This window comes from Pagrus pagrus (assembly GCF_965226575.1).
Source record: "Pagrus pagrus genome assembly, chromosome: 16".
Lineage (NCBI taxonomy): Eukaryota > Metazoa > Chordata > Actinopteri > Spariformes > Sparidae > Pagrus > Pagrus pagrus.
In genome coordinates this window covers 9,102,601-9,126,378 of record NC_140200.1, presented here as the reverse complement: position 1 = coordinate 9,126,378, position 23,778 = coordinate 9,102,601, and the positions used below count along the sequence as shown (strand labels likewise).

The window sequence follows — 23,778 nt, the reverse complement described above, 5'->3', positions numbered from 1 at the left end:
CACTTCACATAGCGACACCTCATTCTGCGCTGCGTTTACGCATAAGCTCAATTTAATGTAGCCTAGTTTGATTTGCTTATGTAGTGAATAGAGTACAACTGTATGTAAATACATCGAGTAAGCATCTAGCTTGTTTATTGGTGCAAAAACAATTTAAAAAAAATAAATTAATCAGAATATGTTCAAGTAATAATTTTGCAGCTAATCAAAAGCCTTTTGTTTAATTCAACGTTTTAATGCAAGGGATAAAATATTTATGGAAACCTTTTTTTTCTAACTTAAAAAATATTTTTTGTGGCACACCCAGCGGTCAAGGTAAATTACAACATTACACGTCCGATTTAATCAAATTTCTCAAATTGTTGAGAATCTCAGACATTTTTTTTCCCTCCGACTTTAATGAATTCTGACTGCGCTTTCACTGTCACTTTGGGTTGCGCCAAACGAGGTGGGGACTTCAAGTTAGACGATTTCACGAGATTCAAAATATAGATGAAAACATGTTTGCAGCGTATTTATAACATTATATCTCAACCTTATGCATTTAATTGTAAAACATGTGACGAAAATTATGCTCGTGTTTTCTTATTTTCTTACCTGCGATGAGTGGGCCCCCACCCCCCGGTTGAAAATAAGATGGTTTGGCCCAGAATGATTGTTGCAATGCCTCTTGATGGGCCACTAGATACACTGAGCACAGAATGGCTTGACGGCCCTGGTACATCTGCTTTCTCTGGCGTTTCTATCACATTTTATCTATGAGTTTCCTCCGTCGCCGTGTAGATTTTTCTTCGGCAAACGCAGGAGACGGAAAAAAAACAAGCTAAACTCCAACAAGTGCAACTGTCTCCCCTCATATTTCGAAAGGTTTGCCAACGGTTCTGCGACGCTGTGTTGTTTGCAGGGTCCAACTGCACCTTTTATCCGGAAACTTCATCTGGTTACCGCTAATGAGCAGCGTTACCTGTGTACGTTGAAGCCCAGGTCTCACAGTAGGTGGTTTTAAGTTACCGCAAATTGCTAAAAAAGTGGCTGAAAGGGTTATTTTAACGCCAATAGTGAAGGTGTAATTACTTAACACTTGCAACATGGCTGCTGCGGGAACGGCAGGGAGAAAAGTTTGACACTGACGTGGGAGAAGTTTTATGCGGATGCCAGTTGGTACGTGAGTTGCTGGCCCGATCATAAAGTCGTCAGTAGTCCCCTCCAGCCTGGCACTGCTCTACCCGGACTTACAAACCAGTGGATGAACCGTGCTAGAGCCCCCTCCTCCTCTGTAGTCACCGCCGACAGTCACTGCAGTGGACTTTGTGGGCAAACTGTAGTGTCTTCTTCCCCATCGCAAGGCTGCTGTGGTGGTGGTGGTGGCGTTTGAGGACTTGTCGTCGGGCAGCGGGCGGTGTTTCCAGCCAAAATGCATTTTTCCATACCCGAAACGGAGGTTCGGTCGGGAGAGAATGGATCGACCTATGTGGTGAGCATGATATATGTGTGTTTTTTTGTTTTACCCGCTTGCACTCTGTTTGGATTTAACGCTGCTTTTGCCCACAGGTCGGGCTAATGTCAATGCAGCACGAGTTCCTGTGTTTACTGTTAGACATGATCTGATGGCCCGAGCCAGAGATGTGTCACCAAAACAACTGCCTGCTGCAATAATGAAAATCAGCATTAGCCTCAGTTACACCACACAATGCTAATTTGGATCTCTCATGTAATGCTTGTGTTTCATTGGGGTGCAGTCTAGATGGTTACACAGATTGATTCAGAGAACTGAAACGTGAGGAAGTTGAGTAGGAGTGTTTTTTTTTTTCTCTTACAGTACTTCCTGCCTGAATAAGCAGGGATGAAGTCTCTGGTCTTATGGCTTTGGGCTTTATTTAGTAGATGGTGTTATGTGGTTGCAAAATGTTGCATGGTCATGGTGCGTCTGAAGTTGGCATCAGTTGTCATTTACAGTCAAAGCCGCCTGAGGTGACTTGAGTGTGGACCGATGTCTGATTCATCACACAACAGAGTCCCTTTTGTTTCAAACGTCTGACTCTGTGCTTAAATTCTTCCTGAGATTTGACACCATGTATTCAAAACACTCCCTGTTATTTAAAGATGAATACAGCCAACGTCGCTTTAAAGGGAGGTTATATGTAAGACCTTCAGTTGGAAAACAACTACAAAAGTTGAATAAAATTATCAACAGAATTTCAAGTTATGGCATTTTTGACGTTAATGATATCTAGGCCAGATAGCAGCATTTACTAGACACCCTCATCCCTCCCACATACTGCGTGTAATGATGTCACAGATTTGGGCCAGTTTTGGTTTATTTGGTTCACTCCTTGCTGACAGGAGTGGACCGCGCACTTGCCATCATACTTGGCAGGATTTGGGCCAGGTGAACCTGGTGTGGGCCAAATCTGGCCTGCAACAATTTTGCTGTATTCTGCAGCAAAGGTATCTGCTGAAGTCGGCATGCTAACCAGCTTGTCCTATTCCAAAGCTCATGTGCACCCAGTCCGAACCGCTAGCTGCACGGCTAACTGAGCTACCTAGCTAACAGCAGCTACAGTTTGCAGCAGTGAGCAGTTTCTTCTGTGGCATGTTGTACCCTATTTGGTTTGAGTATGAATTTGACAGGTGACCAACAATTCTTCCATATTATACCTTTAACTATATTGTCAAGTCCAACAGCTAACAGTTAAGTATAGTCTAAATAGGGTTGTTCCAAAACCAGTATATATAATACTCCAATACTGCCTTAAATGCTGGAATTGGTATTCACAAGTACAAAAGTCAATGCACAGATTCAATACAATGCATCAGATCAGTATTCACGTATCAGGAAGGAAACAATGATATTGTTAGATCTCTTTTAACTGTCAAGTCTCCCAACTTACAGTTAAATATAGTCTGAAAGAGCAGCAATAATTTGTGGCTCTAACATCTTGCTTGGTTGTTGTGCAGCAGGCTTTTACAGCCTGTCTGTGTGTTTATTTTCTTTGATTATATTCTGTTTCTGTGTGTATATAAATTGCCATTGTGTATGAAAGGTGCGTTTCCTTGACACATTGGCAAACAAGCTCTGTGGTGCTTGGAGAGGATCATTCATGGAGGTTGGTCAAGGACAGCTGTAGTGAAGCATGGTAGATATAAACCATTTTAAGCTTTTCCGGATGTTTCACACAGTTTTCCTCATAAATCATGAAAACCAGTCAGGATACACTGTGCTAATGTGTGACAGAGACACTGTTGTTTGAATAATTTACTGACGGCTTGTGATGTTTTCTCCTTTTCTTGTGTTGCTTGATGATTTAGACCACAGCATTGGTGTGAATGTGTATTTATTAACATGCCTGTAAACCAGACCCATTCATGAACACAAGTCATTATGTTGCTAGGGAACAGCTTGGGTTCAACCTATTTCCTGTCAGTTTAGTGATGGATATGATGTGAACAAACACAACATCAGCTCCTTTGAGTATATATAGTTTTAATTTAAAAAATAAGATTAAGTATGCTTTATTGAAGGGTGAAGCAATTACTCTAATATTCACCAGACACTTTTACATAACATCTGCGACATCTGATTTCCATGTGACATCACACTGGCTGTTCTCAATGTCACACACCTGCACATTCTCCATCTTGACTCCATGTGCTCCAAAGAAGGAAAAGAAAATCTTGGAATAGGCTCATTAATATTTGAACATGTCGGTGTGTTCAGTGTCACAGCTGCCTCAAGAATTTAGCTTTGGATCTAAATGTAGTTAGCAACAAACCCAGTATTATATGTGCAGGGTTTTTGATATAATACAGTTTATTTCCCTTCACATTGTTCTGCAAACACCTACTCTCTCTCTCTCTGAAAGTCAATACATTTCTAAATTGAGCATTTCAGGTGCCATCTCTGGCTTCTTTCCACCTGGCTGAGCACATTTTCTGCCTGTACTGCAGTGGCAACTTTAAAGTGTCGGTTTTTCACCTCTCAGCTGGCAGTCCTGTGACTGTCACTGTGACCTTCCTGTTACCAGCCTACAGGAAGGGACTTTGCTTGATTGTAATACTGAGAGATGGGCTGTGTACCTTGGAACCAGTCGGCTACAGAAACTGCAGCGTTTGCACAGGGCTTTTTAGAATAACAAGGGCTGCAGTTTTCTTTTGTTTTTAAATGTGGTACAGTTCCTGTGCTAGCACAGACAAACATTTTATATTTTTTTAGAGCTCACACTTCCTCTTGTAGAGGAAGTCTAGTAGCCTTGTATCTCTCTCTCTCTGATTGACGTAATGAATATAGTGTGTTTTGGGGTGTGTAAAGGAGAGATAGACATTGGTGCTACTGTAAGCGTTGGTGACTCATTTATCCTTAGATGAGGAACAGGTTAGGACTAAGATATCAGCAAGTTCATCTGTTTTGGTTTATAGTCCTGCAAACCATTGAAGTCACACTAAACAGCATGCCTTTATCGGCCTGAATCCAACAGTGAGCAATTTGAATAAACAACAGGGATGTTTTTGATGATTTTGGACTGCTTGTTGGACAAAAGAAGCAATTTAAAGACGTCCCTTTTGGCACTGGAAAAATTGCGATGAACATTTTTTAAAATTTATTTTTACTTTTATAGACTTAATGTTCATCCCTATGATTTCTTGGGTATGAAATTACCTGGATTTTCCACATGGTGTCTGTGGGCCGAGCAGCTAACTCCCAGATTAGCCCTCTGCTAACTTAAAATCATATTAAAAAAAAAAAAAAAATTTAATCATGTGGCTCTTTTAGACTTCCCAAATGTTCTTGGGTTGATCTGATCTAATTCTGATAGAGAAATTGGTGATTTCTGCAGGGTTTGTGATGCTCAAAAAAATATTCTTTCCAGCCACCTTTCAAAATGTAAGCCTATGGGTTGAAGACCTTTTGGGCTCATTGCATCATGTGACGTTATAGTTACACAGTTTGGTCACCATATGTCTAAATGGCGTCAAAGGCTGATGCACTTCGTAGGGGCTTGTTGAATACCCACAACACATGTAGGAGCAGGGGTGTTAGAAATTCGGCAATAAAGAAAAGAGTAATGCCTGCACGCTGACTCCAAACTTCATGCATATTTAAATAAAAAAAATTAATTTAATTCCTTGTTGTATCTTTGTCAGGTCTTCATCGAGTCAAAATGTTTTTTGACCTTGCTAAGATCTGACCTGGATCAAAATGTATGGTAATTTGATATATTTTTGGTTTGGAGTTAGGGTGTTGACAAGAGCGATAGATCATAGTGGTTACATTGAAGGGAATTCGGCCTGTTGAAGTGTCCTTCGGTTGAACTGCCTGCAATTCACAAAAAATTGAGGGTCATTTTTGTGTGTTATCAAACAGAGCCAAGACATTCTGCATACTCATTCTTCCTTCCTGCCTGGTTTCTGCCTACATACACATTTTTCAGTTCATTTGTTGGCCTTCCTCCAAATTCTTTAGTCTTCCTCTTTCCCTTTTAGAAGCTTGGTTTGTACTAAACTTTATTTTGCTATCAATATGTGTAGCTACATGCAACAGTGTGGTCAGGAGTCCTCAAAACTTTTGTTTTGTCATTTTGACAGATGATCCACCATGTTGACTATAAATATTCATTGAGAAGGAAGGGGAAGGAGATAAAAGCAGCAAAGACAGTTTGTGCTTTGACACCCAAAGGGGCGCTCTCTTCAACAAGCACACAGGACACACTTCCTCTCATCCACAGCCAGAGCTGTGCACAGCCTGGTGGGAGCTTATATTTCTCAGCAAATTAAAGCAAGTGACAACAGTCGGCGATTGTTTTTACTCACAGAATTAGCTAAACCTTCAGCATTTTTTTTTGACCATGAATTATTGTGAAAGGATTCTGTGGTGGAAACACTTTTCTCTCATGTTTTCGAGCCATTTTCTCCAAAGAATGAAGACAGCTTTAGTACTAGGTGGTCGGGTTGACTGGTGGTCTAATAGTTTTGTGGTAAAAACAAAAAGTTCTTTCAACAGTTCAAGGTCGCTGTTCTGTAAGTGAGCCTGTGTTTTGGCAAACTTAAAAGTTTTTATTTCTTCTTGGTATTGTTATTCTTGTGGTTTAGTATCACTCCTAACATTTAATGATACATCTGACATGAAAGATTTTCTCACTGAGATGTCTAAACTTTACAGCCAGCAGATCTTTGGTTTGCTCATTCCAAATGGTGGTTTTGCGGAGGAGTGATGTCTCCTTTCCTGTCTGTCAAAACAAAAAAGACTTGTCTCAGAAAAGTAATGAAAGATTCCACATGTGATCCTTGCTTTCTGTATTTGGTAGCTTATGCATAATGCAAGGAGAAGCTGGTTTGATTGAAAAATGTGCAACAGGTTCTGTTTCCCTTTTGGTCAGTGGGGTTTGATTGAATCTACTTCATTTGTTTGGTCTTCCTAATGAAAACAATGAGCGATGAAATGCTCAGTGGTGACGTAAGATGAGATGAATGCAGATTCAAGTAAGGCTGCAACTAACAATTGTTTTTCTTTTAAGCGATTAGTTGTTTGCTCTACAGAATGTGAGGGGAAAAAAGCCCAAGATAACATCCTGGAATGTCTTGTTTTGTCCACAACCCAAAAATATTCAGTTTACTGTCAGAAGAATGAAGAAACCCGAAAATATTCACGTATAATGAACTGGAATTTGACTTTTTACTCTTGACTGTGAAATTGATTATGATCACAGTTGCCAAGTAATTTAATAGTTGACAACTAATTGATGAATTGTTGCAGCTGGAGATTTTTAGATTGTTTTGTGGAAAATCAGTAGAACATCTGTTCTAGGTACTGGATGTTAACTGTATTGCTTCTTTTTCTTTTACCCATTTTTTCTGCACTAAATTTGAAGGCGACATATTCTGCTCATTTTGAGGTTCATACTTTTATTTTTTGGTTATTACTATAGTAGGTTTACATGCTTTAATGCCCAAAGAACACACCAGTCACCCCACACTGTCCAGTGCGGCAGCACTGTATTCCCCTTCTGTCTGAAACACTCTGTTTTAGCTCCTGTCTCTTTAAGGCCCCCCTCCTGAATACCCAATCTCCTCTAATTGGTCAGCTCCCACACGCCTGAGCCAGCACCACTAACAACAACAGAGCGGCTGTACTAAATCAACTCTCATGTGGCAAACTAGCCGCTAAACATTATGATGCAAATGTGTGACTCAGTGACATAGTGTGATATGATGTTTCATGAGCAATGTCTCTGACTTTTTCATCTTTCAAGAACAACCTTGCACAAGAGCCTATATAAAATGAAAATATGTCTCCCTTAAAACCCAGCAACTACTTTGGACTGAGGCATTGAGAAGTACTCCATTTGTTTAACCTTTGCTTGAAGGTTATTTGTATTTTTTATATTTCCTTCTCAGTATGTCTACATAAATTTAATTTTTTTTATTGAAACATTTTCAAGCTTCTGCACATTGTCAAACATTTACACGGTCTTTCTCTAATTAGTCCCCACTCTTTCCCACAGGCCTACAACATCCACGTCAATGGCGTGCTGCACTGTCGAGTACGCTACAGTCAACTTCTCGGCCTCCATGAACAGGTAAGTCTTTAGTCATCACTATATAGCCATTGCTGTCACTGTGCTTCAGACCAGAAGAGAGTGGTCTGCATGTGTGACGCATTGAAAGCTGTTGAAATGCCACCACATCCACCCAGTACGACCTTTTGCTCGTCTTTGTGTCGTACGGTCGATACGCCAGCCTCCCATCACTTTGACTCAGGCTTGAAGTCTTGCGCTGTTATTCCTCTCAAAGTTCAAACTATTGCATGTAAATAGGCAGTGTTGTGGAGGAGTTTGGAGGGGGTGCGCGACATGGAAGGAATGTTCTTGGCCTTTCTTTCACTTCACCTGCTGGGAAAAGGAACTTAATCTGAAAGAGAAATGTTGTTGGAAAGGGTTGAGTTGCCTGGTCTTAAGACATTTTTAGGTCTCTGAAGCTTTACACAGAGCCGCAGCTATTTGTGAGAGCTGTTATTAGGCAATTAGTGTATTTAGCACCTACTTGTTTTTCTGTAGAGCTGGTGATTGGAAATGAACGTACTTGTGAAAGTACCTAACATACGTTATTTTGTTTCAGAGGTGGATGCATTGTATCTTTAAAGATGGGTTGTTGGCTGGATTTCTACCTGAGAGCTCTTCGTGCTATAAAAAGTGCGCAACTGCATATAACACAGCCTTACAGAAGTGCCCAGTCTCCTGTTTTCACACATTAATAAATAAGCAAGCAAGGGCCAAACTTTGCTATCTCCGTCCTCAAGTCTGTGTTATCCAGCCTGACAGTTGCGGTTGCTTGGCAACAGGGTGTGAGGTAGACACACACTCCAGTCTTTAAGAACCAGCCCCACCGGGCTTCCTGTGGCGTACGCATGACCCCAAAACACTCCGGTGATTGCAGGGGCACACACATTCCGCCCAGTTATTGCCGAGAACATTTGAATGTTAATTGTTTCTCTTGTGACAAGGTCACACTTGTGCTCGGTCCACAGCTTGTTTAAAGCAAACAGTGAAAACAGGGCGAGCTTTGCTGGAGAAGAAGGCGTATGAGCTCAGATTGACTCTGATGCATCTGTAACCTGTGCTTAGTGTGTGGGGCTACAAGAGCTGATTTGTTTTTGTAACCAGTGCCGGCTCTGGTGTACTGAAAATAGCAAAGGGCAGTGTGTTGAGGTGAAAATCACCTCTCTTCTCCCTCTCGTACCCACTGGGGCCAACCTTCATCGTGCCATATGTGCAGGACCTGAGTGTTTTATAATGAGTAAAAAATGTGTCAGTGAATTCCTAATCATGAGTGTGACGTCCAGCTTTTGCCTGCAGCAACATGCAGGTTAAAATTAAATCAAATTTGGTGGTAGATCTGTGAGGGCTTAGTTTAAGACTTCCACGGTTCAAAGCTAGCAGCCTTCAGATGATAGAAAATGGGAAGAAATGAGTAAGAGGCTGGAAGACAAAGTAAACTTGGAATGACTAGACATTCAGGGTTCCAGATGTGTCTCTGTGTGCGTGTGTGTCTGTGCGTGTGTGTGTGTGTGTGTGTGTGTGTTTTGCACGGAAACTCTACTAGCTGGCCGTTGAAGCAGGGCTTAAAATAAACCTGTGATTCATCTGAAACAGCATGAATGTACCTCTTAGAAAAATGAATCCACAGCTCTTTAATTCAAAAGACGGCTTTTCTGTGCTGAGGTTAATTGGTTTAGTCATAAGAAGTTATCTATCAGATTTCTCTGATGTTCTAAGTGTGAATAAAAAGTGATATAGCCATCTGACTTTTCTCAAATACTCTTAATTGTTAAAAGAAGTGTAATACAGTCTGTATAGCCGGCTGCCCTGCTGCCTCATCTTTAAAACTCTTGTGTTGTACCAACAGATAAAAAAAGAGTATGGCAGCAACGTGGTCCCTGCCTTTCCTCCAAAGAAGATCTTCACACTGACTCCTGCTGAGGTCGAACAGAGACGAGAACAGCTGGAGAAATACATGCAGGCTGGTAAGTTATTCATGCTGAATGGACTTTGTGCAGATGGCTTGTGTTGCATTTCACCTCATTTCTGCCTGAATTTAAACTCCAGCTACCATGTGGGTGTGTTTGTCAGATTGTGAATTGGATACAATTCTTCTCTGAATTTCAATACACATATCCCTGACTGTTTATTTTCTCCTTTTAAGTAAGGATGGGGGTTGTTTTTTATGTTGTGAAAGAGGAGATTTTGCAGCACAGATTTCCTTGCAATGTTTGCTTCTCCACAACAATCACAAGAATGAGTCTGGCTGGGTGTCTGCGGGAAGTCCAGTCATACACTGGTCTGCTCATGCCACATAAAATGTTTCACTAAACTGATGATCTGAGTGCAGGGTTAGCGGGGACACCAAGCCAAAGAGTTGTGCTGACACACCTGATGAAAAAATAAACTGTTAGTTTGTTTGTTTTCAAGTTTTATGTGTCTGGATCCTCTAGCGATGATGTATGACCTCTTGGGATACACACTTAGCTTTTCTCTGAATCACAAACTGAATTCCATTGGGAATAATTCATATTTTTCTAGTGTTTACCCCAGAAGAGACACAGAGTTTTGAAAGTCTTCAATCATGTTCAAGAACCCAACTTGGAATTTCATGTCCCAATCTGGGAGGTTTTCAGCATATTGCCCAAATTTTGTAAACAGGCTCAGGGTGAACTTTCTGCACACACACACACACACACACGAAAAAAGTGGAGCTGGCAGCAATGCCGAGGGTTTGTTTTAATCCTCTCAAGCACTGGCAGTTACAGCAGAACAAGGAAGCGTTGTTCGAGTGTGTATTTGCTCATAGTCTGGGAGCATACGCACACAGGGTGTTCTTGGCTACAGATTCCCTCGGTTACATCATGGCTTTTTACATAGTTATGGAAAATGAGTTGCCACAAACACAATCTGTTCTGACGCAGATGGGTCAGAACTTTGACATTTTGTCAAAGGGTTAGACTAATTTGTAAAAGGACAATAGCACACAGGCTGACACACACACACACTTTGTCATATTGTAGTCATACACAGATAATTAATTGCAAGGCTCTGCAACTGTAAACTGCCATAAAAAAGAAAACAAAGACATGAGCTGAAGCAAAAGTCTCTTTTTTTTCCCTTTTTTTTTTTTTTTTTACCAAATCAGGGGACTACAACATGATGAAACTGGTTTGTAATAACTGACAGTTAAATTAACCTGCACCAGATAACATTTCTTTCTTTCCCTTCATAAAATGCATTTTTTTTTGCACATCAGGCGAAATTGCCTTGAAAAATGTCTTGAAAGGTCAAACCCATTTCACAGGAACAAATTAAACTGTATGATAAGAGGGAAATTATGAAGAATAGGGAAATGGCTGTGCCTGAGGAGCTTTGTGTTTACATAACATCTAGTAAAAGACCCTTAACTGACTGCTGAGCTATCAATTTAAACCCTTACATATCTCTTCTTGGCTTGCGCTGCTCCTTCCATGTCATTCATCAGTGACTAATTTTGTGCTTGTATTTTCTGAGTCCTCTCCTGTTTTCCTTTTTTTTTTTTTTGACAGTGCGCCAGGATCCTTTACTTGGAGCCAGCGAGATGTTCAACAGTTTCTTAAGGAAAGCACAGCAGGTTGGTAGTGTTTAGTTTTTTGTTTTGTTTTGTTTTTATCATTGCAGGTACATTAGGCTGTTTTCTGTTGCATCAACGTGGTCAACAGGCCTGTGAGGAGGAAGGGCGTGTTCCTCGAACCAAAAGGCTGATGCAGTAATTTCTCAGCTAGTAATTACTTTTGGCAATGTGGTCCGTGAGGTAGCTGTATTCTTATGTTTTGTCGCAGTTTGTGGCAGTGTGTGCGCCTATCGTGGGTTGTGTCATCTTACTTGTAAAGTAGTTGTTCAGAGTAGGTTTGGCTCACTCACAGAAATGTGTGACGTGATTACATCAGACATGAAACTGAATAACAGCATAGTTGCATTGTGTGTGGGAGCTGGATCCTTCTGAACTATTATATTTAAAAAAAAAAAAAAAGTGAGCAGAGTGATTCATCCCACCAGATTTGCCAAAAAGCTCTTTCTGCGGACTAAAAATCCAAACAGAATTTGAGCTGAAGTAGATGATGCTGTAAGCACAAACTCGTGGCGTGCTGCTGCCTGACAGTGAAAGACTATTTCAAAGGAATGGCATGTCGATGACTTATTCAGACCAGGTAGTGAGGTTTGATTCGTCATCATTCAAGCTGTGACCTGCGCCCCCAGGAGGGCTGTAAATCCAATAACCTTCATGGACAGATTAATCCGTCTGCAGCCACGTCACACCCATTCTGCTTCTCCTCCTCAGTCTTCCTCTCTCATTAGACTCTGTGCTCGTGTCTCCCCCCCCCCTCCCCCCAGTGCCTTTATGTACTGCGAGGACACCAGCAGGTGCAGAATAGGAGATGAGCTACCACCCTGCATTGTCATTTCATCTGCACCTTTAGTGGTTGGGATGTGCTCGGAGACCCCCGCTGAGCGAACAGGGAAGATGAGAGATGATATTGCACAAGTGGAGACTGCCTGGGGGACAGAAGAAGCTGCGGTTATCCAGTTTTAAGATTTCATACTTCTTAATATCAGCTCAGAAGCTATTATTTAGACTCTTGAAATATTCATAGGCTTTAGCAGTTCAGTTTATTTCCCTTACTTGCTATTCATTGATTTTTGCGGGCTTTCGTTCCATCGTCTGCCTCGTTCAGTTAAGGACTGAAGAGAAGCACAAACACAGCAGTGTTAATGAATGCTTTTGTTTCCTTCATGTCTGTGCGAGCTGAGAGGAGGGAAATGAATGGATTGGACCACTACAGCTGAGACAATTGGTCAATAATTGAATCAGATGATTGACAGAAGATGAAGTGACTATCAACATGATCATTTTGATAATTGATCGATTGTTTTGACTCATTTTTCAAGAAAACATGCAAACAGTGTTTGCTGGTTTCGTCTCTTTCTGTGATTATAAATGGTATCTTTGGGTTTTTGGACAAAACAAGACACCACTTTCACCCTTTTTTGACACTGTATAGAGAATTAATAAATGAATGGGGAGAATAATCGTAAAATGGAAACATTAGTTCCAGCAACTACACTACAAGTTGCAATTGCAGATGACTAAAAGTTAATATGGCTGCTGCTTTTATTGAGGAATTTATAGTTAATTTACATTTCATATAATGAGTTTTCCATACTGCACTTTTGTTTTTCAATTTCTTAGTTAATCCTCAATGTATGCCTAATCTTTCTGTGCCTTTAAACAGTCAGACTTCATTTTGTTTGTGGCAGAAAGAAATAATCCTCATCAAGTGGCCTATTTGTTTTGGTTTCTCCCTGACTGGAATTTAAACAGACTTTTATTGTGTTGCTGAAATAAAATCGACCTTTCCAGGCCACATTTCTTGCTTAACACCCGGTGAATGAATAAAATCTCAACCTTAGCTGCACTCATAACATCTTTTCTAGTCTCAAAAGTTGATCAGACTCATCGGATGATGAAATTATTAAGCGCTTCATGAAGAGAGCAAGTTTAGAAGGGGGAGGCTTCAGCTTGTATGTTTTGTTTTTATCTCTTCTCTCACCAGCCCATGTTTTTTTTCCTGCCCATGTGACTAAGTGTGTTTTTGTTGTTGACCGACATGAGTGAGAACACGTAGATAACCCATGAAGCTGAAGAAAAGCCTGTTATTTTTTGTGTCCTTCCCACAGGAGACGCAGCAGATTCCCACAGAAGAAGTCGCTCTAGACATCTGCCTCTCCAACGGTCAGAAAGTCACAGTCAACATTCTGACCTCGGATCAGACGGAGGATGTCCTTGACGTAAGTGCCGGATTGCATAAACACCCCGTTAATCAACCAGCACTCCACCTAGTATACAACTTTTAGACATTTGTAATCAATTTGCTAGTAAAATGTTTTTTACAAATTAAACATTTATAAGGAGGACAAGTGTGTTCAGACACAATTGCCCAATAGTGCTGCATGCCTGAATCTGTCAATTCAGTGATAAAGTAAACCTCATTAGTACATAAAGGTATTATAATTGGGTTTGTAGCAGTAAATTGTGTGATTTAAAGCCTATAACCTCTGCAAGTGGCCGGAAGTGCTGATATCACAAGACAATCACATAAGTCGTTTATGGTTCCTTATAAACCTTCACAGTGTTTGTGAATGTTTAACTAGAAGCACTTGATCTCTGTTGTTCATTCAGTGCTGCCACTTTGGTTTTCCTTCAGGCAAATCGTATTGATGTCGACTCTTCTGTAAGCTCTGATGTTTTAAAGACACTAAACACACTTTCTTAAATTGGAGCAACTTTATGAAAGTTTGAGTATTTCTTGCCATTTGGTGCCCCTACGATTTCTGATTACAATTCAATTATACACGGCTGGACAGCTGTATAGGTGCATATTTTATGATTACATTACCCATAATCAACTTGGCTTCCTCCGTCTGTGCCTGAAAACGTCTTCTTCCTGGCTAACTAGCTCATGGCATCTACAGTTTGCAGCAGTTAGCGTTTAAGTTAGCAACAACTAATCTGTCCATCAGGAAACTCTGTAACTCAGAGTTGAGGCAGAGCAGCTAGAGGACATGAGAGAGAAAACCAGAAAATATTTTCTTTTTGAAATATGATCCAGTTTCATCAAGATAGTGTGAGATAGTGCCTTAAAGCATAACGCACACGCTCATGGGAGACTGTACCTGCTCATCCCAAGTTACATAGTGCAAAAAACACAAGTTCACGCGCAAAGTGGGAATGACGGAGGCGCCGTTCTTGCTATTACAAGTCACTGTACCATCAGAATTAATTTGAAGCTGTCATTTTAAGGTAAAACAGTTACATGATGTTGCTTCAAGTCATATTTATACATATAGATCCTCTTTGCCAAAGCAAAGATCAAAGTACTTTATTAGTAAGGGCTACTTCGATGTAACTTATCAAAAGGAAAGAAAACACCAATTTGAATGTTTTTCTTTTTTTTATGTGAGGTGATGAGCAAACCTTTTAGTCCATCTGCTTCACCTCTGCTCTCAATTGAGCATAACCACAAACACACACACTCTAAAACAGCTCAACCCAGTAAACATCGGTGTTTCATCATGTCCTTTGTCGCTCTTGGCTGTAAATCAAGGTTGTTGGAGCGCTCTAACAGCTCGCTTAACTGAAGGTTTAACCAAGTAACCTCTGTTTAATTTCTCTGTGTGTGTGCCTGTGCGCATGTGCATGTTTGGGTGGGTGGGTGGTTGCTTGACAACAGTCGAACGCGCATTGGTCTCATTTGTGTTTGCAGTTTAATTAAAGGTGTTAAAAGCAGGTCAAATAAGAAATGTCAGTGCTGAACACACAAACATGGATTTGTATCACAGAGAAAGTCACCGTTCTGTCGTGAGACATATTTATTTTTTTTCTTATCAGTATTTTTTTTTTATCAAAGTAGCTGCTGCATGAATTACAAACTCATAAACAAAGTTGGTCAGTTTTATGTTTCATTATTTTAAGATGTTATAGTTTGTTATGTGTGCCAAACCAAAGACTCTTGATAAATTGAATCATAATGGAGCACATTCATCTTCTTAAACCTAATGGAGTTAATATTGATTCAATATAAGACTACAACACATTATTCTGTCACTGTACAGTTAATTCTGTGATGGAGATGGTAAAGTATGATTGTGGTTCATTCCCAGTTTTTGATCCACTGGATATTTCAGTCTTCAGAGCTGTTTTTTTATCGTATGTTCAAACAGTTTTATCTCCATTCCTCTTAATTTACTGAAAAATACACAATCAGATGAAGGGATCAGTTAATTAAAATCTGATCGTGAACATGTTTCTTTCTCATCTTTAAACAGGCTGTCGCGACAAAGCTTGACCTTCCAGACGACCTTGTTGGATACTTCAGTCTGTTTCTCGTCCGGGAGGGTGTCGATGGAGGTTTAACATGTAAGTCTAAACACCAATTTCCTAAGAATGAAAGAAATGCACAGAATTAAAACATCTCATATTTATCTGTCATTGCTTGTAGAAAGTATTCAGTGTCAATGTCAATGTCTCATTTATACGATTAATTATTGATTGATAAAAATTGGAGAGGGAAAGAATACCATAATTCATCACTGAAGAATATTTAGTGGCACCCTGCAATGTTTTTTCAGAAATTTCTACATCTTTAAGGGCTTCTGCCTCTTTGAAACACTGCAGCTGGAGACCATCAGACAACCATTCTTGTTTATCGAGGCAAACTAAATGTGCAGCACACTTTTGATAAAATAATGTAAATTTAAGCTGCTTTATCAGGTCAGCCAAAGGCTTTTCTCAGAAGATACACAGAACTTAGAGGACAAATAACTCTTACAAACTGATAAACAAATAAAACCCAGAGTTGGAATTAAAAACGTAAATGTTTGTTATGTTGCACTGAAGAGAAACGTTCTGAGTAACCAGAGAAAATTATGCACTGTCGTCGCGTTATGAGTTTGATATTGGTTTTCTTTTTACTCTAAATTCTCAACTATGAAGCGTACAGAGTCGGCTATGGCAACAGCTCAGCCACTCAGTTAATCTGTCTCCTTGTTTGGAGACATACTTTAGTTTAATTAAAAAAGAAGAACTGCATCGCCCCATGAGAGTTGCATCTTCTATCTGACTTCCTGCTGCATCTCTGGCTGGAATGCATAATTAATTTATTAGGTGCTCAGAAGCTCAGTGAAAGCCAGGCCTCTGTGTGTTTGTTGGCTGGTTCTTGCAGGTGTGCACTGTTCAGAGTGGCGTGAACTCACACACCGGGCTGCGTGCGGTGTTTCCAGGTTGAGAGTGTATTTGTTGTGGCTCTAAAATCGCTGACTATTATGTAGGCTGCCAAATCGTATTCACAGGCCAGCCTCTGATTAGTGAAGTCATTTCCCGGAAAGACTGCAAGCAGCATACAAATCAAATTGAATGTTCAACATGCAAATGGAAGATGTTTACAAAAATACATAGTCTTGGGATAAGGCAATTTGTTTGAGCTACCAAATCTATCTGTAGTACATTTGTAATAATTCTGTTGATGGGTCAGATAGGTGACAAATTACCTGTGGGAGAATGGGAGGAGGTTTCCGTTGGTTTCTCCTTTTAAACTGTCCACCCTTCTGTATTTGTACATTAATTTTGTTAACTCTCTTATTTCCAACATTGTGTTTTAAAAGTCAACAAACACGAATAACACAACATGAAATTGATAAATAGATGGACTGAAAAAACAAAATGACACCTAAGAAGATACAACCCCACCCAGCGCGACACCGTCAACATGTTCACGTTCCGAATCATGACTTCTCAGTTGTGCTTACTACATTATAACATGAGTACAGTTTTTCTGACCAGTTCCTCAACATTTTAGTTAACAGTTGATTTTGCCTTCTTTCAAGCTCGGTTAGTTGTTTCATGTCAGTGTAGCAGCAGCAGCAGCACACCAGCACTCTGTGTCATAAATGCAAATCAAAGAAGAATATTGCATCTCCATATGTTGTCTCAAGAAGTACCACAGTGGCACAGGGATAAAGCTTTCCACATCAAGATGTTTCAGTTTTCCAATCCCTTTTTTCCCCATTTCATCACAGCCCTGTCGGGTCAAATCCCCCCCTCAGTCCCAAAGGTTCTCTTCTCTCGTCTTCCACCTGCCAAACGCTCCTCCGCTCCTCGCGCCAAATCCAGTCCAGGCCGGAAATGGTGCCAGGTGAACTCGGAGGAATCAGTAAATATTGCCGGCATGCTGTATATTCTTGGCACCGCTGAGATCTGAAAAATCAGAGCGGCATGAAAGAGAAGGCCCCGCGTGTTAAATCGGGCTCGTCTACTAGAATAAATCTGGCGCAGCAGGCCTCGGATCAAACACAACTGGTGGGAGTATTGACATAACAGGATGGCTAGAAGAATTCAATTGCTCCCTGACAGCCTTTTACGTTTCCAGGAAGTCTGCGTGTAAATCAATACGTGCTGTAAAATATGAAGACGCATCAAGAATAACCAGAATGTGGTTTGAAATAGCAGCGCTGGTCGTCTTCTTATTCGTATTTTATGTTCTTTAATTTTTTATTTTTTGGCTGTTCTGCCCTGATGACTTAGTTCACCCAAGAATGTTCCAAAACATTTTAAGCATTCACTTTGTATCCGTTTAATTTTATTCCTGCAGAGTGCAGAGATTTCCAACATCACAGCGACCAGCATGTGTTTCTGCTCCCCACTTCTGAAAAGGAAAACTGAAAATGAAGGCCAAGAGAAAATTACATAATATTTCTTGAGTATGATTATGGTGTTACTTGAACACCTTTTATTTGTTTTTGTTTTATTTTTAACCAGTAAATTAGAAAAATTTAACACAGAACTTTTTGCAGTACACACAGCATCTCTATCCATTAAGGAGTAAACACACTTCAACAAACCTAATGGCAAGCTAATATGCTGTTGAGTAGTGTTGTGCACGTTTATCGATGCCTGGAAACTCAGCAGCAGCCTCAGTAAGCACCTGAGATCTCCGTCACTCTCCTTAGGGAACGGACTGCAGTGTACCAGCTGTAGATTAGGCACACGCGCACACACACACACACACACACACACACACACACACACACACACACACGAAGAGCCCATTATCTTTTTCACATTTGAATACCCCTCTACACACACACAAAGTTTGTGCCCTGCTGGGACTTGTCCAGATGGAGTTCTCCCATCCCTCGTTGTTTGGTGTTACCATCATTATCCAAATGTCCTTGGGAGATAACTGAAGCTGTGCTTGTTTCTCTCTCTCTCTCTCTGTCTCTCTCTCTCAGTTGTGCGGAAGCTGCAGGAGTTTGAGCTGCCGTATGTATCCATTACCAGCTTGCGGAGCTCTGAATTTCACATACTCCTACGGAAAAGGTACCCACCACCTGCTCACATCATGACTTTAAATTTCATCCCTCCCTTCCCAAAGTGCTCTCCTCCGCATGTAATTATAGCTGTGATTCACTGGCCACAGTGTTCATGTGTTATTTATCTAATCCTGTAAAGAAGCAGGTCAGATATTTGTGTTTTTGGTTAGCGATACATAAACTCCTTCTGCTGTAGTGCTGTAAAGCCTTCTGTTTTCTTTTTTCTTCATTCTGGGTGTTGTTCATTTTATTCCTTATCAACAGTGAAGCACTTGCTCTTAATGTTTCAGAGCAACGGTTAGCCTAACCACAGGCTGCTTATCTGACTTCATCATCTTCTACAAAGTGGCATTTAATTTGGAAAAGAGACCCGAGTCATTTGTTTTACAATGATTTGGCCAAGAACAATAGTTCTAGTCACAACCAGACAGATGGTTTGTTTAAATGTCACGCCAGAAAAGTCAGGGATTAGACACAGACAAGAATCTGATGTTTGTGCAGCAAACTGCCTGAGAATAAACAGAAATGATCAAATGCCATAATTAATCTCCTCGCAACCCGAAACCACTTAAGCACAAAAGTACTTTTGGTACGGTACCCTTTTAACCCTACATAACCTCTGCTAACTGAACCTAAATGCCAGATCTGCTGTGCGTTTCCACTGTGGACAGTACTCTTAAATGTAGGCCAGGTTGTAACTGGCCAGCTTCAGGATAAACACTTTCATTTTTTCAGCAGTTGAAAAACACCGAGAGACTGGTCTTAACTCTTAATAAACTGCTGCATCTATTAATTTTCACACTGTATATGTTGTCAGTTGGACAGTAATTGGAGTTAACATCACAAACTGAAGACCTGTTATTCCTTTGCTCTGCTCACATTAGCTCCTTATACTCTGCCACTCTCTTTTGCCCAACCACACAATCGCTGCACACAGCATACACGTGTGGTTGTTTATTACAGCAAGGAAACTAGCGTGACATGAGTAAAGGCTACAGGCAGCGAGACAGAAGTCTACTGAAAATAAAAGGAAGTGAGAGCACAGAGGATGAGATGACTGCAATGCAAAAATAACTGTTTGAACCGGACAGTTCGATGGAAACAAGGCTTTATGTTGCAACTTTCCATCACTGCCTATACAAGACAAAGACAAATTTAACAAACAGAAGTTAAACAAACCCATAAGCTAACAGCCCAGTGTCTTTAAAGAGACATGTTTGCCCCCAAATCAAAAATAAATATTTTTCCTCTAACCTGTAGTGCCATATATCCACACTACACACGCCAACTGTATCAACTTGCAGAGGGAGCGCGCATCTACTCAATAAACAGCTAGCATTACAGCTCAGCCGAGGAGGACGCCATTAATGCTTACATTCCACGCAGGCACGAAAACGAGCCTCTTGGTCACGGGTAGATGCATTGTTCCTTCTGCACAGTTGGTGGGTAGTTTGTTAGAAAGACAATAGTTCCTACTTGAAATTCCTCACAACTAAACTGGCGTGCCAGTTTATATGTTTCACAGAACCATCTGGAAAGGCGCCGCTAGAAACTGTTTAGAAAAGAGTCACAAAAAATATTTAGCACGTGATTGGCCGAGCTATCGCTGTCTGTCTATCTTATGACGGGCTAACTTCAACCAGTCAGTAGATAAAAGAGTGCTACCAGTCAAACTCTTGCTCAAACCAGTTGAAAGAGGTGTGAAAACATCTTTTCCCTCAAGAAAAGCTTTCAGTGGCGATCCTTTTTTGTTGTTTAAATGCAAAACAGCCAATTCTCTTGCTGTTCGTCCCCTTGCTGCCACACAGGAAGGACGTCCTCAGCTAGTAAATGACACAAAACTCTCTGATTGAACCTCTTTGCAAAAGTGACCTGTAGCATATCCTTTAATCTTACTGCCCAACTGAGCAATATTTACTTTGGTTTTATTGGAAAATCCTCTGGATCTGGTTAATTTATCTCTTTTGGAAGCAGTTTGAAATTACTTTTAAAATCTCAACTGTAGCGTTACCTGTTGTGAGAGGGAACAGGGTCACTGACAGGCAGCCCTGACCCGGGGTCAGCCTCGGGTTAGGGCTGCTTGTGCAGGGAAATTAGCATTTATCATCAAGGGCTGCATGTCACAAAAAGTATGAAACAAATCTTTGTGGGTGGGCCACCCAAACAGATTCTATGCTAATGTTTACTTCCCCATCAAGCCTGAAATTAGTGACTGCTCCTCTCTTCAACATAACATTTTTCTACTTCCTCGTGTGCCTGTTCTTTCGTCGCCCTGCCTCCCGCTGACTGAGGTACACAGGATGTTTACTTTCTTCTTGCCTCAAGGAAAGTCTTAGTCCTCCTGACCTAGTTTCTCTGTGGAGTGTAGAGCAGCGAGGGAAGAAGAATGAATGTAGAACTAACAAGTGGAGGAAAAACAGACCCCCTGTGTATGAGATCCAGGGGAAGGATCAGGTCAAAATGAACTGAAAAGCTCTTTTTGGCCAAAAGGTCATGCTGAAAATGGAAAGAATTCATTCTCTGTCCAGTAAAAACATTGAGTGCACATAATGTTGCCATTTGCGATATGTATGTGCATTAAGAGAATTCAAAACAAAGACCACATGTCTCAGCTGGGGCTTTCAGCGCACTCTTAGTTTAAACTGAAGCAGCACAATAAAAGCACCCATCTTGCAACACATCCTGATGATTCCACTTCTCCTTTTCTCTCATTCCCACTTCTTCCCTCCTCTTTCCACCGTCCTTTAATCTTCTTCTCTCTTGTTGCTTTGAATTGCTGATGTTGCTGCCTGAACAAACTCTCTCCATCCTCTAACACCCTTTGTGTCACGCAATTACAACATGATAAATTTCATGCCTGAAGTTAGGTGTTGCATGACATGAATGAGATTCTAGCCAATGACCAAAGTTGGATGAAGAATTCAGCGGTTGTTTTTTCTTTTTTTACTCCGACAGTGAATAAAATCCTAAACTGAAACATGAAACTAGTCTCGGTTAAATAAAGACGTTTCAAATCCTGGGGCTAAGATATAAAAACACTTGGAACTGAAGTATTGTGAATCACACACTGAGTGTGTTACCAAGTAAGACTCTTTAATTTTCAAACCGTGATCTTGTCTAGCTTCTTCTCCTTTTTTCTGTAATCACATTTTCATATGAAATCCAAATCTGATCCCTCGCTGTGAACTGCATTTTGTTAACGTCACGCTCCACTACTCTGGCTGTCCTCCGGCACCCACACATCTCTGTGCACACAAGTACCAGCAGTAACCTCAATAAACAACTTCAGTGCTGCCTTAGAAACGAACTGTCGTATTCACACAGCTGTCCTTCAACCTCTACAGGAAGTAGATGAATACACATACCTGCTATCTCATCGACATTGAGTTGAGGAATGTAGTCTGTAACTCACTCTAATATCAGATTAAACAAAGTCTCAACTCGTGCGTATATTCAGATTTGATTCTATCATGGTCAGGCAGTTTATCAAGCTTTAGGACCCTATCACTGTCCAATGAAAACCATGTTATGTCTTAATGTGGCGATTGAGATTTTTGCCTATAAACTGAAGGATTAGCATTTTTTTTATGAGTTCAGACAGTTCTAATACTTCTTAAACTTGCTTGATGGTTTTTGAGATCCCTTGTTGTCTCAGGAGAGTGATGTAGTGTTGCTTGGTATGCAGACAGTGTCGGAGGAGATGATATACTTAGTGGCAAATAGCCAGTTATGATTGTATTTTTATGGAGTCATTCCAATAAATTGTAAACTGCAAAATTGTAACTGTGCCACTTTATCATTAATTTATGTCTGGATATAGATTTGTTAAGACGGATTGCGCTCTTTCTTTCTGCAGCTACTGGGACATGGCGTATGATGGTGATGTCATGGACAACAGAGTTGGCCTCAATTTGCTATACGCCCAGGTAAGAGGTTTCACTACTCGGGTAAACCAAACACTGTTGTTTATTTTCAGTTACATTCCTCTGGAGACGTGGAACCAAGCAGAAAATCCAACTTATGCGAGATCTTGTTTGTTTACACCTTACATCTGTTGTGTTTTATTGAGCTCGCCTGCTGCCTGCATCACATCAAGAGGGCTAAATCAGGCACTGCGTCATCTTTTGGCTTTCATATGTTTTTGTCCGTCCCCCGGGGCCCCTCCATTATCTGAAAGCAGTGTCAGCTTGTTCTGACTTTGCAACACCTTGACTCCTGTACCTCTTTGTTCCTCTGTGATCCTATTAGCAGCGGATTCCCTTTGCTGCGACAACTGTGATCTGTTGTATGAAGCATTTTTGGGGCCGCGAGTTTGATTAAAACCTGGAACTGCTGAGGGTTGCACTACAGAGACGAGGCTTTAAAAAAAAATCAAAGACAAATAAACAGTGTTTGCAAGCATGTGCATTTGTGCATGTTTCTGTGCAATTAAATGCTGACCTGCACTGTTTACATGAGAGGCGCAGGGTGTGATTTCTCCCACATGTACCAAAGGAAAAACCTGCTTTGTGTTGTTCGTCTGTGCAGAGAAATTAACTTCACTTCTTGTTTTTGCTTCACCAGACAGTGTCTGACATTGAGCGAGGCTGGATACTCGTCAACAAAGACCAGCACAGGCAGCTCAAATCACTGCAGGAGAAAGGCTCCAAGAAAGAAGTAAGCAAGGGCATCTCTCCTTGATTATTCTGCATCATATGAAACCAGCTGATAACTCCAAAAATGTCTGCGTCGAAGGATAAATCTGTAGACCATAGAGAATACGGCCTCTGGTGCATTCTGTGATGCAATTAGCCTAGTTTTTCCCATGATAGGAATTTTTAATCACACTAATCCAGTAGAGAATTCAAACATATTTTCTCCAGGGATCAGACAAAGTTAGCCTTCTAAAAAAAAAAAAAAATGCTTTGTTTTCCTTTCCCCCCCCAGTTCATCCATCTAGGTCAGACTCTCAAATATTACGGCTATATCAAGTTCGACCCTTGTATCACCGACTTCCCCGAGAAGGGCTGCCAAGTCATCGTCAGCGCCGGCAACAACGAGCTCAACTTCCACGTCAAGCTGCCCAACGAGCAGATGAAGGAGGGGAGCTTCAAGGTCACACGCATGAGGTGTTGGCGAGTCACGTCTTCTGTAAGTGGAGTGGTGTGTGCGAGAGTTAGGATGAGTGATTTCACCTTCAGGCATCTCTGAGATTCTGAAATAATCACATTGAAATAGCTACATATTATTAGGAGGCTGTGAGCTGGCAGAGTTAGAGATGCAGAGATGCTTCCCGTGCTTCCAAAGTAGTTGGCTGTTTACAATCGTCCTCTCACCACTGCACCACTAACAAATA

The 23,778-nt window shown here is 40.9% G+C and overlaps 1 protein-coding gene across 2 annotated transcripts in view; it reads left to right on the top strand.

Annotated features, from left to right (window-relative positions):
• The first annotated feature begins 645 nt into the window (after nt 1–645).
• The window catches only part of snx17 (sorting nexin 17), a 29,969-nt gene continuing 6,836 nt past the window's right edge, over nt 646–23,778 (top strand). Inside the window, exons 1-11 of one of the 2 annotated variants that reach the window (XM_084376923.1) lie at nt 646–992; nt 1,347–1,474; nt 7,500–7,574; nt 9,400–9,517; nt 11,084–11,148; nt 13,254–13,364; nt 15,402–15,492; nt 18,363–18,450; nt 22,300–22,369; nt 23,007–23,099; nt 23,370–23,573. In XM_084376923.1, the coding sequence (XP_084233049.1) occupies nt 1,415–1,474; nt 7,500–7,574; nt 9,400–9,517; nt 11,084–11,148; nt 13,254–13,364; nt 15,402–15,492; nt 18,363–18,450; nt 22,300–22,369; nt 23,007–23,099; nt 23,370–23,573 (975 nt within the window). In that variant the 5' untranslated portion in view covers nt 646–992; nt 1,347–1,414. Of the gene's footprint in view, nt 1,475–7,499; nt 7,575–9,399; nt 9,518–11,083; nt 11,149–13,253; nt 13,365–15,401; nt 15,493–18,362; nt 18,451–22,299; nt 22,370–23,006; nt 23,100–23,369; nt 23,574–23,778 lie in introns of both variants that reach the window. The other variant, XM_084376922.1, reaches the window with a different exon arrangement.